Source organism: Corticium candelabrum, chromosome 1 (genome assembly GCF_963422355.1).
Source record: "Corticium candelabrum chromosome 1, ooCorCand1.1, whole genome shotgun sequence".
Lineage (NCBI taxonomy): Eukaryota > Metazoa > Porifera > Homoscleromorpha > Homosclerophorida > Plakinidae > Corticium > Corticium candelabrum.
Window position 1 is genome coordinate 1,238,424 of NC_085085.1, and position 20,385 is coordinate 1,258,808.

General features: G+C 41.6%; 2 protein-coding genes and 1 long non-coding RNA gene across 3 annotated transcripts; 1 reads left to right on the forward strand and 2 right to left on the reverse strand.

The window, feature by feature from the left end:
* Positions 1 to 454: 454 nt before the first annotated feature.
* On the reverse strand, positions 455 to 9,267 carry LOC134186559 (alpha-adducin-like). Its single transcript, XM_062654551.1, has 7 exons — positions 8,783 to 9,267; positions 7,065 to 7,346; positions 5,913 to 6,005; positions 5,750 to 5,848; positions 3,591 to 3,740; positions 1,908 to 2,375; positions 455 to 1,235 (listed from the first exon to the last, which is right to left on the reverse strand). Exons 1-7 carry the CDS (start codon positions 9,242 to 9,244, stop codon positions 639 to 641), a joined length of 2,151 nt encoding a protein of 716 aa, XP_062510535.1. The 5' UTR covers positions 9,245 to 9,267; the 3' UTR covers positions 455 to 638.
* A 358-nt stretch (positions 9,268 to 9,625) lies between these two features.
* LOC134180957 (histone H2B, gonadal) lies at positions 9,626 to 10,294 on the reverse strand. The gene has a single exon (XM_062648143.1). The coding sequence runs from the start codon at positions 10,232 to 10,234 to the stop codon at positions 9,866 to 9,868; it is 369 nt and encodes a 122-aa protein (XP_062504127.1). The 5' UTR covers positions 10,235 to 10,294; the 3' UTR covers positions 9,626 to 9,865.
* A 318-nt stretch (positions 10,295 to 10,612) lies between these two features.
* Positions 10,613 to 15,743, forward strand: LOC134180969 (uncharacterized). Its single transcript, XR_009970048.1, has 6 exons — positions 10,613 to 10,975; positions 11,050 to 11,101; positions 11,234 to 11,388; positions 11,719 to 11,759; positions 11,824 to 12,009; positions 15,441 to 15,743. It is a non-coding gene; the product is annotated as an uncharacterized LOC134180969 (long non-coding RNA).
* Positions 15,744 to 20,385: the final 4,642 nt, after the last annotated feature.

Below are 20,385 nucleotides of genomic sequence, written 5' to 3' on the forward strand. Positions count from 1 at the left end.
CTGCACAATGCGTCAGTATATACATATATTACTGTACTATGTACAACTACTACTGTACTATAGATATTAGGCTGAGAAACAGGCAGGCAGGCAGGCAGGCAGGCAGGTTATTTTATTAGGACACATCATCTCTAAACACACTAGAATACATAATTTTTCAATATTTACAAGAAAGTACTTCATAAACAAGTTACAAGTTCAACTATTTCAATGTGTGAAGCACTGAATGTATGTATCTCTGCTAACTACATTATCCTCCAGTAGTGCGCAGGCAGGCAGGCAGGCAGACAGACAGACAGACAGAAGTGCAATGCACATGCATGCACCCAGTGCTCTCAATGCCATCTGTCTGAAATGACAAAAGTTGGAACTGGAAAACAAAAATTGAAACAGAGCAGAACAGGTGAAGGTATGGAGGTCTATTGCAGCCATCCATAAACTGTAGGGTATCTGATCACATTGTCCAACTCTGTGGCAAATTATGTCATTTTCTTACACGGTCTGCACATTATTACCAAAATAGACAACAAACTGTATCTCTAAAACCATCTCTATTGACAGTAAACTGTGGAACCTTACACCAAACCGTTCTCATCGATCTCAACTTCTGATGCACGATCCCATCCTGATGTACTGTCTCAGTTGAAATTTGACAGTGGCAGTGCAGCCGATGATAACTGTGCTGCCACCGAGTCGGTACTATGTGCCACTCTTTGTGCCGACTGTTTAACAAACTCTGCAGACATCGGGTTGTACAACTGACCCATTGCTGATGCAGACAACTGATCAACAGTACGAGCAGCATCCATAGCAGAACGCCGAATCAACGGACCATAATGTGGACCATCTTCATCCGACGAAAGACTGACTCCAGACGATGAACCACCGGACGGACTCTCAACCCCACGTTTACCATTTATGTCAGTTTTATGATCAACTGGTGATATCTGTTGGCGCGTAGACAAGCCAGAATGGTGTCCGGTGAGTCTTGCTGCTCGAGATGTTGACTGAGCAACGTTGGCTACGACTTGTCTGATTGGGGTAGATGATGACAAAGTAGCTCGAGGATGACTTGAAAGAGATTGTGATGAGAAATTTCTTGAGGTAATAGACTGTATGGATTGCAACGACGTGGGTCTTGATGCAAGGGCGTTTCTGGTTGATTCGGTATGGTTTCGTGGTGGCTCATCAAGAAAACTCCATAAGTCATCATTTCCTTGTAATTCGACTTCACTCTACAACAAAAATCAAATCCATATCAACACAGCTGCAAAACCATTAAGCGACTATTTGAGAAATAAGGATGGAAGAACACAGTATACATGAAAGTGTATTGTTTAACACTATTTCTAACTCCTACAGAAACCAAACACCCACACGGTGGCATGGCAAACTTTGGACAGATAGGCTATTGTTGTTGTTGTTGTTGTTGTTGTTGTTGTCCTTTTGCAGGAATTACTACAGACACTGGAGCAACAGATGAATCGTTGGGTGGTTGGGTCACTTACAAAGTAAACAATCATGTCTGTAACAGATACCATTTGGCTCCATGCAGACCCCTACAGAGATATGGTACATAATAATGATATGAGTTCCACAGCATTCTCAAGTACTCATTCGCTGTTTGTTCCATTTCTTACTATTTTCACATGTTTCTATCAACGTCCATCGTACACGATTCATTTAGTATCTGTACAGTTTCAATGATACAAAGCCTGGCTTGTTTAGATGCTATAAATCCAAAGACATCTATTGCTTGATCTAGTTTCATCCTTTGGGCCACAAAAACAAGAAAGTCACTACAAAATTTTAGACATCAAATTGAAAAGCACCATAAAGTAACATACAAAGCTACAATATTTACAATTCAGACCATTCACTGCATCTCGATTGGTCACTGTACTCACCTCGCTCTTGGACATTCGCACTGTAGGAGGAGATGCTGCCTTATTCAAAAAGCTCCACATGTTCTCAACCGTTTCTTGCTTCTTCTCTTTGCCCGCTCGTTTAATGCTCCTTGTCGGCTTCTCTTCCTTGACTGTTTTACTCAAATGCTTTTCAGTTTGGTGGCGGAAAGATGGAGGTGAAGCTGGAGGTGAAGCTGGAGGCGAAGTCGGAAGTGAAGCTGGCGGTGAAGCTGAACGTGAAGATGAATGAGAAGTTGGATGTGAAGTTGGCCGAGAAGTTGGCCGGGGAGTTGGCCGGGAAGTTGGCCGAGAAGTTGGCCGGGAAGTTGGCCGAGAAGTTGGCTGGAAAGTTGGCCGAGAAGTTGGTAGTGCAGCCATGGGTGGAATAGCAACATCTGATTGTTGGTTAACAGTAGATAAAGAGTGAATAAGAGACGATGTCTGGTATATCTGGCCCGTTCTGTAGCCCTGCATGATACAACATCTCTTGCTAAAACTCAACAGCCATACAGTATCATTGCGAGACATAAACTCGCTACAAACAGACGAGAGACAAAACACTGCCGATGTAAACACTTGCTACATGCCTAACAAACGACTAATGATAGACATGAAGGCCTAATCATGAAAGCAACCAAATCACAAATGAGCTACTGTTTGTGACAGATTTCAATCTGAACCATTCATTAATGGTCCGACTTCTTATGCACTTCATCTAGTGTTCTTAAATAGTTTAACTGATTCCGAAACAGTTCAACCACATGCAAATTCAAAGGTTTCAGTGTTCTCTCCATGATAATAAAGCACAGCAGAGACCCTAGTTGCAAGACACACCCCTTACCTTCGTATCACTAGCACAGTGTGGTCCTCACATTTGGAGAGGCTGATCAATCACACTGCAAAGTCACACCTCATTTTTTACTTTTTTCTTTGCCAGCCTGGCCATTCGCCATTGCCAGGAAAGTGTGATGGGCATGCGCGCTTCACCTGTCATAACTTTTCCACACTGGCTTCAGCCTTCACCATACTGAAATACTGATGTGTTCCATCAAACAGATACAGTAGTTAATGTCGTCACCACACTAAGATCAAGCTGACTGTTTGGTAACCTGAGGAAAACATGGCGCTTTGCTTGACACGCCTACAAAGATTGGGAAAGCTGTAGCCCCACAGGCCCCTCAATGCTTGGATACTCTGACCTTTACTCGATGCTGTAGATCAAACTGCATCTCAATTACTGAAGACTTCTGCCCACGAAGGAAAAGAACAAAGTCATTACGGCCTTCCCCTTTATCACCATGAGAAATCTTCCATATTCATTGCACAGACACACACACTAGTAATGCCATGGATCTGCTTGCTGTATATGCAAGTGCAGTGTACAGTACCACACGTCAGAACGCGTGCAAGAGGGCTTGGTTACATGGCTATGGTTGCTCGGCCGAACCAGACTACCACACTTTAGAGAGAACCATGGGTGTGACCCATTCATAAACGGACCAAATTCGCACTGGGATTATATCATACTATATAGTATATAAGATTAACAAACAAACTAACAGACAAACAGATGAGCAGTCACATCCGATAAGCTGTCATTCGTTGATCTACTGCAGTAGACCAGCATAGTTGGTTGTTTTGAATTTGTCTATTTGCCATCAAACTCTAAATGAGACGACTGACCTGCATATCCAGTTTTCTCATTTCGGCTTCCCATTCCAGCTGACCAGTAGCCCACTTCAAATCATCCCCACCCACATTCACTCCAAACACATCCGTATCATCCACGTCAGGTATAATAATATTATCCAGTCCAACAGCCACAGCTCTCACCTAGATAATACAAATAATACTAGATGTACTAGTCACAACAAATTAGCAAGATAAACTATCAGCAAGTCGTCCAAAAGTCTTACAATGTGCCAACAATCAAGCACAGCAAGAAAACGACAAATTCAAAAATGAAAAACATGAAATATTGGGAACACTGACTCGAACTGATACAGTGTATGTAATACACTCGAACCTCCCTAATCCAGACCTCTGAGATCAGACAACTCCCTAGACCGGACAATTTCACCCAGCGCATATCAGCTCTTGGGACTCCGATGATAAGCACTTTGGCAAGAAACTCCCCATCTAAACACTTAATTCGCAAGCCTGTCTTGACTATCACGTCCCAGTGTGTACGAGAACACGTATGTAACGTATGTAACTGTAGTACAAAGTACACATGTACAATACAGTGTAGTACAAGTGTGTACGGTACACGCATACTGTATGCACAACTGGTATGACGTTCACATTAGGATATAACGCACGTTAGCTATCTCTATCTTCCGGACATTTCTAGAATCCGGACAGCGGCTGGTCCCATACTGTCCGGATTAGGGAGATTTGAGCGTACCTCAAATGTCCGAAAGCTATATAAACCTGAAGTAGCTAAACAAGTCCATGATTTCAAGTGCGTCTGCCAAACTACGAACACAACCCCTGTCTTTCAAATTAATCATTACATTTTCACAGGGTAATGCATCCGTGTCTACTGATAGACAGAGATATGTTACAGCCTTGCAACATCAGTGATTTGCTCTCACTATCGCTGTTAGACCAAACCAAGAAAAATTGTGAAGACTGGATGACATTCCCTCAAAAAGTACAATCAGTCAGTCGGATTTATTTTTCTTTAATTTTTTCCCTGACGTAAGTCTATGAGTACACTGATACAGTTACACTGATGTGGTTACACTTCCGTAGGCTGTCAAGCGTCCGGCTCTCAGCTACTCTCAGCACTCTACCGTTTACCAAACAGTGTGGAACCTCCGTTACTGTGACGCATACGGCAGGTATACTATCTGAACAAGAAGTATTTACCTAGTTGACTTCAACAAAGCAGGTACGTCCGCACTTCACTGCAAGTCTAACATAAAATGTCAGAGCAAAAAATCCTTTGAGAAATACGATTGGTCGGGTTACCCAAACTTGACAAGCTTTTTTCGTTTGGCTTCATTAGATCTAACATCTAACATAGATGCCATACATGACTACAGTTTAATAGTGCCATGACGAGGAGGAAGAACGACAAATGATAAGAAGTGCTAATAGTAGCAGCACCATCACACCACCTTTCTACCCCTCGGTGCATGCGTGAGGGTTACGGTTGTCGTGTGTGTGTGTGTGTGTGTGTGTGTGTGTGTGTGTGTCTGTGTGTGTGTCTGTGTGTGTGTGTGTGTGTGTCTGTGTGTGTGTCTGTGTGTGTGTGTGTGTGTGTGTGTGTGTGCGTGCATCTGTGCGTGCATCTGTTCCCACTCTATCTCCTTCAGAGTCCATTGAAACCAGCACACAATGACACTCTCGGGTTTATCATAAGCTTTCTTGGATCACTATGTGTGGAGTTTCAAAAAAAAAGCCGTCCATTAAGTAACAGCATGAAAAGCCAATATTCAAATAAGTCGGAGCTCCACTCGAGCCGTGTTCGCGCACTTTTGGGACAAATAAAATGCAGGAACTACTCGAAAGGCAACTGATTAGTCAAGAGCTACCTACCTACCGGTGTAAATAGAGTCGCTGTCCATACGTGCTGTACAGACGGGTTGACTTCTGGATGTTACCACACACTAATAGCAACTAAACAAATCAGTCGCACCCACATGTCATTGACGAAAGTTCTGTATTCGTACAAAACACGAATTGATTTCCTACATTTCCTACAAGAATCCAAGAGAATGCATGCCTGTCTCTACTGCCTGCGTAATTCCGTTAAGGGTTTTGCACTCTAATGTCACCATTCATTTAATTAATTAACAATCTACTTCACGTGAGCATGACAAAGTGTGACCAACCTGATACTCGCAAGCATTCACCAATATGTTCAAAAAATAAAAAGCCTCCTCCACGGTGTCACCAAGAGCAACCAACCCATGGTTATTAAGAATCATAACCTGTTGACAAGTAACAACCCTGCCTATTTGATGAAACTTAAAACTCAAGGCTCTATAAATTTACTTTGCTTTCTGATCCAAGGTCACGCGATAACTCCTCTCTTTCGTCATCCGACACGACAATGCCTCTGTATGAATGGTACGTTACTTCGCCAAGCTGTAATGTACATAAAAATTAGTACACAAGTGCAGTAATGAAACCAAACAAAAAGGGATGAAACATTTTTGCATAAAAATGCAAACCAGATGAGAAATAAACCAAAGAAATCAACCCACAGATTCACTAACTGACAGACCAGAGAACCCAAGCCAACTTCAAATATACAGTAGTAGGAAACAGTACTATTAGGCCAGGCCAACAAAATTTTTGAAGCACAAAAAATCAGACTGACCGACCGACTGAAATAACAAATAAATAAAAAATCAAACTGAAGACGTAAAGTTTGAGTATGTGCAGTTGCCATTGTGGCACATAAGGAGAACACTAAAAGTAAATGGAGCACAGACACTGAAAAAAGACAAGCAGAACAAGGGGGACAAAGACACTTGACCACATGCTGTTCACGCTTGCACTGCCACAGATATCTATGTGCATAAGTGTTTTGCCAACCTTGCCACAAAAGACAAACTCAAAATTGGACAGGCAAATCCAAGCATAAAAAATTTAATTGCTTTGGCCTTAGATACAATAGTAAAAGTGTTCTCAAGGTCAAGAGTGTCTGTCATTTGACTACCAGTTGACTTCAGATAGCAACTAGTTCAACTTCAAAGTTGTCTTGCTTCGTTTGTGCTTATTGAGTCTGTTGCCCTGCTACCTTCACCTCTGGTATTTAGCACATACAGCTCAAAGTGTGATGAACATATCACATGATTACTATGTGAATACCTTCTTATCAAGACTGAAAACCTTTAATGACCAAATAGAAGGCATGAGTTTATCTTGACAAACAGACAAGACCAAGAGACAAGCATGTAACCAGAAAGTCGGACATATAGACAATAAAGACACACGACGACAACAGACAAACACAAAACAGATAGAAATACAACACACACACACACACACACACACACACACACACACACACACACACACACACACACACACACACACACACACACACACACACACACACACACACACACACACACACACACACACACAGAAATTCAACAAACAGACACATCAGTAAATAGACATTAATAAAGTCCTCACCGACAAAGCATCCTGCGTTATCGGCAAGAGCCCACATCTCATGCAGCTGACAGCAACTCCAGCTGCCGTGTGAACATGTATAATACAACGTATATCCGGTCGGCTGGCATAAATAGCTGAGTGAAGCGTATAGCCCGCCTTGTTGATCCCCAACGATGTTGATCCAGGATCAATAATTTCGCCGTCAATATTTACTTTCACAAGACTCGATGCCGTAATTTCGTGATACAATAAACCAAACGGATTGATTAGAAACTCGTTGTTCGTATGCAATAGACGAACCTAAGAGAGAGAAAACAATATTAAATGACTGAGGACAAATGAATATGATGACTGCTAATCAAACAAGAAATAAACATTTATTGTCAACATTTCAGAGATTGAGTATTAATTATTAGTTGATTAAATATAAATAACAATTATTGTCCAAAGATGCCATCCAACAAACCACAGACAAACATAAATACATGATACAAACATACAGACAAAGACAGTGAGAGAAACAGACGGACAAACAGACAAACAAACACACAATCCGACCAACAAACAGACAGACAACCTGACAAACTGACCAACAAATCTAAGCATAATACAAAAACAGCATATAATATTCCCTATCCTCTACTCCATCATTACCAACATATTCCCTTTCTCTTACACTCGTGTCCATAGATGTCATCCAACCAACCACATACAAACAAACACAAAACACAACCAAACAGACAAACATAAAGGAAAATATATATATTGACAGACAGACAGACAGACAGACAGGCGGACTGACAGACACACTGACAGACAAACAAACAGACAGACAAACAGACAGACAAACAGACAGACAGACAAACAGACTGACAAAAAAGACTGACAGACAGACAAACAGACAGACAGACAGACAGACAGACAGACACATAAACACACAGCCCAACAAACAAATAGCCGAACAAATCTTAGTACATATGACAAACAGCCTACACTGATTCCCTACTCCTCTACTCTACCACTACACACATACTCCCCTCTCCCTTACACTCGAGTGTCCATAGATGCCATCTGACCACCCATACAAACAAAAACAAAACAGACAACCAAACAGACAAACATAAATGGAATATATATATATATATATATATATATATATATATATATATATATTGACAGACAGACAGACAGACAGACTGACAGACACACTGATAGACAGACAAACAAACAGACAGGTAGACAGACGGACTGACAGACACACTGACAGAGACAAACAGACAGACAAACAGACAGACAGACAAACAGACATACATTAGGTATAGATAGCAGTATAGTTGTAGTGGCCGCATAGAGCCTGCTTAAACTCACCTTCTCTTCATTAGCCTGTAGTAGTGTTCATGTTTGAAATATATGAGGATTAACAGACAGACAGACAGACGGACAGACAGACGGACAGACAGACAGACAGACAGACAGACGAACGGACACAGACAAACAGACAGACACACTGACAAACAGACAGACTGACAGACACACTGACAGGCAGACAAACAGACACACACACACAGACAGACTGACAGACAGACTGACAGACAGACAGACAGACAGACAGACACATAGACACACAACCCAACAAACAAACAGCCGAACAAATCTTAGTACATATAACACACAGCCTACACTGATTCCCTACTCCTCTACTCTACCACTACACACATACTCCCCTCTCCCCTTACACTCGAGTGTCCATAGATGCCATCCGACCACCCATACATATCAATCAGTCGATACAAAGACGCCAACTTGTTCCTAGCAATCCTCTCCGCCTTGCCATACTTTAACGCCAACGCTCCTCGCAAATCAGCAACCGGAACAACACAACTAGCCCTCGAAAGTGACGTCACAGGGCTCGTGCTCTTCACCCGGGACGTCATCTGATTGGCCGACTGAGTTGCTACTTCCCTAGCAACATCATCAGCCCGCCGAAACGTTTCGCGCTGTTTGGTTGGTCCCTCCTCGGCTTGCAGTTGAACAATCGTCTCCAATTCGTCGCGAAATGACTTGGAATTCAACACGGCACTGACTCGGCGTGAGCGTTGGAGGACACAGAAGTCGCGTCGTAGACTGTCGGGCAGCTGACGTTGTTGGTAGGAGAGTGTAATGTGACGAGGTGGCAAACTTTCCGTGCGACGAATCATGACACGATTTGTTGTTCTGTGGCAACGCCTACTGACACATACGGGAACTGCCACGGAGTCTGATGTCAACGCAGCGGCAGGGTCTGGCTATGCGAGACCAAAACGTAGGTGTACCATTTTAGTTTTAGTCGCTCCTATTGTTTTGTAATATTGCACTAATCTATGGCACATTGACGTCAAAATTAAAGGTCTGTCCACCGGTAGGTTTCGCGACAGTCACGTGTTCACAATCCTGACCACGTGGCCTCATTGATTTTTCTCTAGAAATGCATGTGGTCTGTTCATAATTTGTAAATTCATGAGCATTCAATGTAGATTCATGACCATTCTATGATACAATGCCAGTCATGCACAACCTGATACATTTTCGCCCGCCAAAACTTGGCCAATGATACAATTCAATTAAATCACGTGACCTCAAAAGAGGCGGGAAGTACATTACAAAATGGTGTAACCAGTGACATCTAATAATAAAGCTGCTGTGTACTTCAGCTGTTACGATTTATCATCTGTACACATTAAACTAAACACAAGTAGCCAGTCTGCAAGTTCGACTTTCTCTGATCACAGTTTGTGGCTTTTAAAAAAGCCGGTTTTATAAGAGCGACAAGCGCTCACCGTCTAGGGCTTGCTGCTGGTGTACTTGGTCACCGCCTTCGTCCCTTCGGATACGGCGTGCTTGGCCAGTTCACCGGGCAACAGAAGTCGGACGGCTGTCTGGATTTCGCGACTCGTGATGGTCGACCGTTTGTTGTAGTGAGCCAGACGGCTTGCCTCAGCTGCAATGCGCTCGAAGATGTCGTTGACGAACGAGTTCATGATGCTCATGGCCTTTGAGCTGATACCCGTGTCAGGATGGACTTGTTTCAGCACTTTGTAGATGTAGATGCTGAACGTCTCTTTGCGTTTACGATGTCGCTTCTTCTCGCTTGCTGGCTTGGCCTTGCCGGCTTTCTTCTCGCCCTTCTTGCTCGCAACTTTGGCTGGCATGTCTCTGTGTTACTGAGAACTGTGAGGACAGAGTGACAACCGGCCTATAAATACATCGCGGGTCGGATCGGAAAGCGGATCGAACGGTAACACGAAACTGAGACTGCCGTGTGCGGACCTGAACGGGATACTTGATTGACGCATGCGCATTTTGGCACGTGAGCTGACAGGTTGCCTTTCTAATTAAGTTAATTAATCTGGTCTATTTCTATACTATATATGTCCAATAAGACAACCAATACATACAAGGAGATTCTAGACCAATACAAGACAACCAATACAAGGAGATCCTAGACCCACTAGTGCGCATGCCCGTGGTTGGACGCGCACTGTCTGTACAGGCGATGGACGTTCGGGCTAGTAGAGGTGAGTCAGACATTACTAGATGAGTGTGCGTGGACTGAACGTCTTTTTTCTATCTTTGGTGCGGTCAGTCTCGCGAAACTGTATCTTCTATTGATTTCTAGAACAAAACAAAACTCTTGAATTGCATGGTCAGTGTGCAGACTTTTCATCCGTACAGCACATTGTACTTGTATTCATTCTTTATAAAATGAGTAACGAAGACAGCTGGATGTCGATAGCAACAGTGTTGCTCGATCTTACTGTACTGTGTATATTCTAGTGTCTACTGTACGACAGCAGGCATCACTAGGATCAGAGGTAAAAGGCTTGATACAACAATCATGAATGGTACAATTAAGACATTTTAAATTCAATTTAGAGGTTATTCTGTACTAGGTAAGCTTCAGTGCACACAGACTTAATTAACTGTCTTAGTGTTGTACAAATGATGATCTTGTCACTTGCTATAGGAAACTGCCACTGCATTTGGTCAGCTGTGCTCGTCTTTTGTCGGCTCGTTGGGTATGTTTAATGCCATTACTACTGAGCTAGTATATCTGTCTGTCAGTGTCAATTGAAAACCTTTAGTATAACAGTTACATTGATGTGTATACTTACATTGTTGATGTACACGTAATACGGTATGTACTACAGGGTGCATCTGAACGTTGCAATGGTTACTTGATCGAGATACGGGCAGTCTAACTTGTTGAATTGGCAGTCATGTCAAAGCAGTGTGCTTGTTGTCAAAGAAAGGCTGCATGGGTACCTGTATACCTCATCAGTCAACAGAGCGGTCAGATCAACCTGTAAGTACAGTGTAGTGGTTTGTGTTTGTTTGTACATGTACTTTATCTGCCAAACAGATGCTACTGATAAGCTGGGAAATAAACTGTGACTTGTCATTGCTATGATCACTACTTTATTCAAAGTCTGTGTAATTAAGTTAATGACAGCTGCAGTACAAGCATAAGTGAAAGTGTTCTTCTAATGTTGATGTGGCTTTTGGTAAGCCAAGCAACTGCATGCACTAACAATGTAATTTACATCGGATTTAATTAAGTTATGTGACTAATCCTACAATAGTCTGTATCATGTACATACCTAACACTGTACTGACAATTTGTTGATTTGATTAGCTTAAGGTCTGAGGAAAGATGTCACTGGTCACCTTTGTCAGGTATATAGTCTAGCTCTTATGTTTGTGCACATAAGATGAATAAATGTCAATTTTTCTGAGATAGTGATGGTCAGAGATCACTAATCAGGAGGAACTTAAACGTCAAAGATGTGAAACTTATAGTCATGTGTACAAGTCACTGGTAGCAATTAAGAAATCACATACAGCACTGTATATGAAGTTTGCAAGGTATGTGATTTTATTGCTACGTGTGTGCAATGACTCAGCATGGAACCTGGGACTGAAAAAGGTTTGTAATTCATTATGGTTACCAGTGATCAATATAACAGCCGGCCATCAGCCATTGGCTGACAAAAAAATGCCAATTGGCCAGTATCAGTAGACCACAGCCTGACATTTTGCCGACCAAACAGGAGAGAACACGCGACATCTAGATGCTTGTACATGCAATGGTTGTTGCCATTGTTTGTATAGGAACATCTGTTTACGTTGAAGTGACACCAGATATGCCTGTTATCATACCGTGTGCACTCAGAAATAGAAACCACAGGTGGATTAGGATCTAATCTGAACAATTAACACAAAACAATTAGCATAAGTGTGTACAGTAGGCAAGTAGTAGGTTACTAATTAACGTGCCCAATCCTAAAACAGGGAAAGTGTTTCTAATAAATAGATCTTCAGTCAATGCTTGTCACCAGCCTCATTAGTAAATTTTAGCGGCTGCAGCAGTGAGTGCATGCATTGAATGAAACCTACAGAAAACGGGTGGATCTAGGATGTGGCTGAAGGGGGTGCGCGTGGGTGTGAAATCAATTGTGAGCGTGGTCAGAAAGTTGTTTAATTAAGAAGGGGCATCTTATGCAGGAATGAATGACACACGCGAGCGCACGCACATGTAATGTGTATGTACATGTACAGTATGTACTGTAATTATAGTCACAATCACTGAATGCAAGATTGAACAACGAGATCACACCGCTTCTGATTTTGAAAGATGACTTTGGCATATTAATACGCACAAATCAACATCCTATGCAGAGATTGTCAGTCTAAAGAGAATCAAAAAGCCTTTACAATATTGAAACTACGTAGTCTTTGGACTTCTCTAGATATGCTTCCGAGTCTTAGTTAATGACTACAGATCACAGCCATTGTCCACAAACTGATCTTGCAGAGGACTAACGAGTAGCATGCGCCTAGGATGTGCTGTGGCAAATCGATCCAAAACCCGATCTATATCAAGAGGCAGACTTGTGAACGTCCTACAGACATGGGCATAATTATGGAGCCACCATGAGCATGTGACTTAGATTTAAAAATTATCGGACTTTCTCAGACACTGCAAGTACATGCATCTACAGCAACAGCTGCATTTTTTAGTAAATTGAAACAAGTCATAATGGTGAGGTAATGGCTCTGATTGTGCCATTCACATGTCTGAGATTGGAGGTGATCATGTGTGACCTACACGACTGCTTCTTCCTGTCAGTGCAACCAATTTAAAAGTTAATAATGAAAATCGTTTTTCAAAAAGATTCTAAACAATAAAATGACTTTGTTTATGTCAGAGGAGACTATGCGTTTCAATTTACTTGCATATTGTGAGTCTGCTCTTGTGATGTTGCCACATGAATGGTTTGGACATGGTAATGTATGATGGTGGTGGTTAGTCTGGTCATTCTCTAATCCTTTGTTGCTATGGGTTGTCAAAGCGTCCAATCAGAAGAATATAAATACCCAAATAGCATGACTTATGTAGAATTAGCAAGTCAGCAGGTATATTCATAAATCTGCAATTGTTGATTTTCATGCCTCAGCTGATATGGGGGTGGCTCCATAATTATGCCCATGTCTGTATCTTAACCCGATCTATATCAAGAGGCAAAGACTTGTGAACGTCCTATCTTTACCGCATACACTAAATTACGTTGTCCTTTCGCGCTAAGTAACCTACTCTAGACATAGTATGATACTGCGTCTAGAGACGTAGGCGTTAGTCTGCCTGAAGGGGTAGCGCGCGCCCCTCGCGCCCCTCCGTCTATGCCTGGATCCGACTCTGGAAAACTAGGTGTTGGGTGTCTAATTACTACTTGTGAAAGCTAGCGCCTTCTAATTACCTATGAAAGTATAAAAAAGATTGATGGTTTACTATTTACGTTCTGTTTGAACACCAAAGTAAGTGTTTTGATCTTTCTTCTTAGCTACAAGACATACGACCTTCCATTGCTAAAATATTCTCAAGGCAGCAGATTTTTACTTTAGATTTGTAGATACAAGGTTCACAGATATGTATTTCACACGTCGTTTGGTTACACGCCCTGTAGAGTAGATTTCATGATTGACATTGATTGAAGACACACCGCAGCTACAAGCACTTCCGGCGTTTGACTGAACTGGCTTGAGTAATGCGTCTGCAATTAGATCTCGTCGCTGCTCGGTTGTATCTAGCTGATGCTCCATTAACTCACCAATCATTCCAGGTTGCAGGGGATGGCAACTGCTTCCGCATTGTGATGTTGTTTTACTTCTACTTGCAATCAATGTTGGGTTTCATTTGGTTTAAACTGTTACCTTGCCATGCTTGGCTATACTTGTTTTAGCATTGCTTTTTCAAGTAGGGCCTAAGAAGTAATGGAGACAATGGCTCTTGGTATATTCATGTATATTCTATCACTTGCTTATTACCTATCATACTATAGTATGTTATCTAAGTGAGACTAAACTCTCACACTAATGAGCAATCTTTGTCAATTGCTTAGGGCGCGTTTCCACTAGTGCCTATACCGGTTTACCAAGTGGTTTAAGCTAAACTGGTTTAAGAATTGACCTGTTTCCACCTGCACTAAACCAGTTATATGTTAAGCCTAAACCGCTTTCTTAAACCTACTTTGAAGTAGGTTTAGCAAAGTGGTTTAGGTTTAACTGTCACGTGACAGTAGTGCTTGTTTAGATGGCTTCTGACAACGCTGTTTTGATGATATTGACTGTTTTGTTGGGATACGATTGCCCTAGAAGATGTAAGGGTCGTTAGCTAGGGGAAAGAAATCAGCAGCTATGGAGAGAGAGAAGACTGTGTCCTTAGTCATCATCATGCAAATTCCTACTGGCAGATGCTGAATCAGTAACAACCAACAGTTGCCCTGACTCAGTGACAGACCAGCCCAATACTTCAAAATAAGGCGTTCCTAGTCGGTTTGTTTAGCACATCCCGGATGTGCAAGTTCCTAGTGGATACAGTCGCTTTCTTGAACTGGTTTAGTTTTAAACTCATTTAAGCTAAACTAGTTTAAGGTGCAGCTAGTGGAAACACGGCCTTAGTTAGTAATACAGATTTTAAAATTGCTAATTGAAAGTTAATTTACTGGCTTAAATATGGTAGATAGATACCTTCTTCTTTTGGCTCATGATTTTGAGCTACTGGTCAATACAAGCAGTTGTGAGATCCTTACTGCATTAATATTAACAACAATTAAACAAAAACTGTACTTTAGAAGTGGACATTTGTACAAATCTGTGCAGTTCTTTTTCTATAAATAGTTACTGAATCAGAATGGCCGATCAAGTTTATCAATGGCCGGTCAAATTTGAATTTGATCTGACATTTGTCTGGCTAATGAGAAAAAATTATATTGATCATTGGGTTACTGTTGCAGGCGACACAATCTGCAGCTGATTTTAGGTCTAGCAAGCTTACTGATTGCCATGTTTGTTTTCTAGACAGACGCCAACTACCTGCTGACTGACAATTGCTGTGCAATTATTTGTCAGATCTTCAGTGATGTTTGGAGAAGTAAATCGTCAGCAGGTTCTAGGACTTCGTGCAGGCTGGCTTAGTTGGATGTCACATTACTTCATCTTGCTTTCTCTTGCTTTGTGTATGTGGTTGCTAATTAAATAAACACAAATGTGCTTGCCAGATTTCTGATTTTCTTGTTTGTTATCTAGCATACTACCTACTACCTACTGTGCCATTTTGTTTTATTATATCTACATCTACATTTTTAGTTATAGTATCACGTTGCTGGTGATGTGTTCCATGGATCGAGTCTGATGGCTATGGTCAATATAAGAAATCAAACAGCTTTAGTGATAACTGTTAACATGCAAGTCCAACAAAATTCTTTGAGTCAAAACATTTTGTTGCTTCAAAAGTTAAATCGTAAACGTGAACAGGAAGAAATAATGAAAAATTGGAGGAGCTGGTTGTGAAGTAGACAATTAGTACGTGAAAGGTCTGTTAGTTGTCGAAGTTATCATGATTGTTGGTAGGTAGGTCAGGTTTTGTACATTGAGTTTAATTAACAAGTCCAACAAGATTGTCTAGAGAAATTGAGTCAAATCATTGTTTAATTAAAATTCATTCTGTACGTATTTCTTCGCTTTCAGAAAGAAAAGTACGGAAAGAAATTGAAGGATCTGATCATGAAGAGAGAGAGAATATTTATATAATAATATTTGTATGAATTTATCATGAGTGCAGCAACCTAGGACAGGGAGGCCGCTCATGCAAATTCTACTTAAACCACACGTGACCCTCCTATTGCTTGGATTGGGTATTTGTGTCGATGCTGCTTCTGATGGAGCACAGGTCGATCTCTAGTTCGATTTAAACGTTATGACGGAAGATTTTGAATCTACGGCTGACGCTACAGTCGTAGAACCAGGTGCGTATCTACACATGTACTGTTTTCCGGTTTCGCAAAACTTGATCGGTGAATTACAGCGTTGTATTCATTTGCGCAGGCGTTATATTGACAATCCGTGAAGCTTCTGAACGCGACCAGAAGTTTACACTTCCATGTCAATGGACTAACTTTAGAAACCAGCCGATTCCGCTTGACAAACCAGAAAAGCTTTTGTCAGCAGATGATAGGGCTGCATTTCCGCATATTGCTTTGCATTTGCTCAAACCTGGTGATGATGTCCCTGACTTGTTGATACGGTTTCAGAGCGGTAACGCTAGAGGAGTCGTGCTTGCTCATACATCTGATGATGTGCCAGACATCGAAGGACTGCAGCTGAATGCTGGTGATGTTAGAATACCTGTGGTGCTGATTGCTCGAAAACTGGGAGAGGGTTTGCTGAGCGAAATGCGCGAGTTCTCAAACACACTACATGTCTCTATTTTACAGGAGAGCTCAGCGCACTCTACCCTTTCCGAATATCAACCACCAGATGTTTGGAAAGCTGCTGGCTATGCGGCTTCTTGTGTTGGCACAGCACAAGAAACACCAGGCCATACTGGAAAGCATTTTTATTTTAGGAAAAGAATGCATAAGCTGCTGTTTGATAGTAGCTCTAAGCCTGTAGTGATGTGCACAGATTTTGAGAAATTTAGCAAAACTTTTCAATTGCTGGATGAGCATGAACAGTATTATAGTAAACAGAAGAAGGTCAGTAAAGTTAAGTTGAAGAAACAGTTTGAGGAGATTTGTAGTCAGCTGACCAAATGTATGGAGAAGAACTACCTCCAAGACTTTCCATTCCACTGTATTATGGTGTGGTGAATTCAACGGTAAGACAAGTCAGCTGTTGTCAGTGTATTACTGTAGTTTTACTTGATTGGTGATTTAGTTGTATTCAACACAATCAACTTACAGTTTCTAAATCCAAAGATTTTATGACTTATAAAGAGTCTTGTGAAGAACGACTGCGACGTCTTGAATCTCAGTCACTGGAAACCGTATTTCTTCCATTTGTCAAGTACATACAAAGCATTGTCTTGGTGTGCATGTTAAGAAATAGCTGCATGTTGTTGATGTATAGGAAAGATTCGTTACTGCCATTTCATAAAGGCCAACTATCTGCTTCTGTGTTGCATCAGTTCTTACTGGATGTTTGTGAAAGTTATCGTGTAGACAAGAAGACCTCAGCAGGCAATCGCATTGAGAGTTTTGGAATCTCTCTCATTGCAGGTCTCTGTGTACTTTTATTTGTATTATTGATGATAATAGCATGTTGACCGTAACGACTTACTAATATCACATTTTACAATGTAACAAGTTGTATTAGAAAGTTGGATGTTTTTTGTTCTAATTAAAGGAAAATGTCTATTACACATTATTACTTTTTATTATTATTACCATACTCGCTTGATAATTTCCCACTCTATGGTTAGCGAACACCATCGGTGAAGTATGGGATTTCCAGTCCTCTTCTCACATGCATGTGCTTTACAAGATTGAAACTCACTTGGGCAACTGTGTGCTGGCAGCTACAACGGATGAGCTGCAACAATTTATCAATTTATGCGGCATTAGCTTAGTAGTCTGATACTGCATGGTCATAGCAGTTTGATTACTAATTATTGAAGTAAGTGCATGGTTACATGAAATGTGTTAGAACTCTTCTTTTGACTTGTTGTGGCTGCTAGCATGTTGTGGCATATGAGAGTTTTCTTGCTGTACAGCACGTGTGAGAGAAGTTACCTAAGCCAAGTGTACCAGCTGTCGTCGAATATCACGAAGAGGAGACCTTGGAGCCTAGGCGGAAACGGAACGGGCATTTAGTGCCCAGAAGTGTATTATTAAGTCAGCAACTACAATTTAGTGCCCAGAAGCGTATTAAGTGAGCAACTCGAAGCTGTCTGACTACAAGCCGGTTATCTGACTCATTCTCATTTCATCCAAGGGACAAGACTTAGCCAAGTTTAATCCATCTGCAGCTATCAAGCTATGACAAGAAACTGGGAAAGGCTTATGTCGCCTGTTTGACAAGGGGTGGGACAATGATGAAATTCTGTGACATGTGTCATGTTAAGAACATGAGATGTATAATATAATTGCATTGACTGCTCTGCAGGTTGTCAACTAAGTGAAGTTCTTTATACTGATTAAGTAGTGAATAAAACTCGTGTCCATAACACAGTGTCAGATTAATTAAGTATTGAAACATGTTTGCTGCAAAAAGTAGCAAGATGTCTCGGCAACCAAATTGCTTTCGTTCAGGGGCCAAATGCAAATAGTACCTACATGCCGGTATGTAGTTACCAATATTAAATGCATGACTAAACTGGTTGTAAAGAGGAGCAAAGTTACACATTGGAAATATTACATTTTTGAAAAGGATTGTTGTTTTTGAAAATAAGAAACATTTGCTAATGTGCCAAATCTATTTTATGAAGCTTTAGGAAATGTAGTAAACAGTGATTAATTTGTAGCTGAAATGGCAATGGTCATTCAGCAGCAGCAACAAGTGAAGCCGGTTGTTACTTGGGAGTCACTAATAACGGTAAACATGATTAATACCAGCTGCACGTTTACACTACTTTGTTGCAATGCTTGTTATTGTACAGAAAATTGATGCGAGCTGTTTGCCTTGGAGTCAGAAATTGCTTGATGAAATAAAGCAGCAACTTGATATGGCACCATCTATGGGCCTACAGGCAAATAATCGATTTAATTGCCGGGCTTTGGTATGGTTTATTCAACATTACAGGTTGATGTCTTTTGACAAGATTCGGTAAGACTTCATGTGTGTGTGTGTGTGTGTGTGTGTGTGTGTGTGTGTGTGTGTGTGTGTGTCTGTGTGTCTGTGTGTGTGTGTCTGTGTGTGTCTGTGTGTGTCTGTGTCTGTGTCTGTGTGTGCGTGTCAGTGTCTGTGTCTGTGGTGCTATAGTTTAGCCAGTTAGAGAGTAATCCAATTGAGTGAGTACATCCGAGACCATTCGGGTTGCAAGTTCAAGTCACAGTGATGGCGAGATATGGCATAATTTCCTTGGACAAGAAACTCACACACAATTGCCTTTCTCGACTCAGGAGTATAAATGAGTACCTGGTCTTTTACTTGGGACCTAAGCAGCCATTGGCTGTGACGTGACATCAGCCACTGGGGTCCAGGTGAAACTTCAGGTGCTCACACCACAGTTGGCTTTACAAGCCAGTGCTCTTATGAGTACTTGACTTGGCTCCAGGAGATTGCTAGCGCAGATGCAGACTTTTCTTGAGTAGTGCACAGGAGCCCAGCTGTTGATTGAGGGCTTGACCAGTAATTGGCAGCTCCTGACATTTAGGTGTGTGTCAAGGTCAACAAAACAGATGTGCAAGGACGATAATACTCCCTAGCTTTTTCTATCAACGCCCTAAGAGAAATGAGTTGGTCAGTGCACCCTCTACCCTTGGGGAAACTACACTGGTTTTTATGCAGGAGAGCCTCAGATCTGGGTTTGATCCTGTTCTATATAGTGCGAGTGAAGACCAGACCTTGCTGGGAATGCGTAAGAGGGCAATGCCTTTATAGCTGTTACCCTCAGAGCATCTTCCCTTCTTGTGAAGAGAGACAATGAGGTGGTTTAGCCAATCCGAGGCGACACTCTCACTGCTCCAGATAGAGTTGAACAGTGAGGTGAGCCAGCGGATGGATTCACCTCCTCCCAATTTCAACAATTCAGCAGATATGCCGTCAGCTCCTGCGGCCTTACCAACTCTAAGCTGTTTGATAGATACCTGAATCTCTTTCTCAGATAAGGACTGGAATGGGTCTTCATTATATGGGAATAGTTTTCTGTAAGACAGTGTAGTACCAATGATGTCTGGCAGTGCATCAATGTCCAGCTGACAACCCGATGAGCAGCAATTGACACTTCTGCAAAATGTTATGCTCAACGTTGAAGCTTGTCAATGTCATTGAGAGTTTGGATTTGTCCTTGGAAAGGATATTGGAT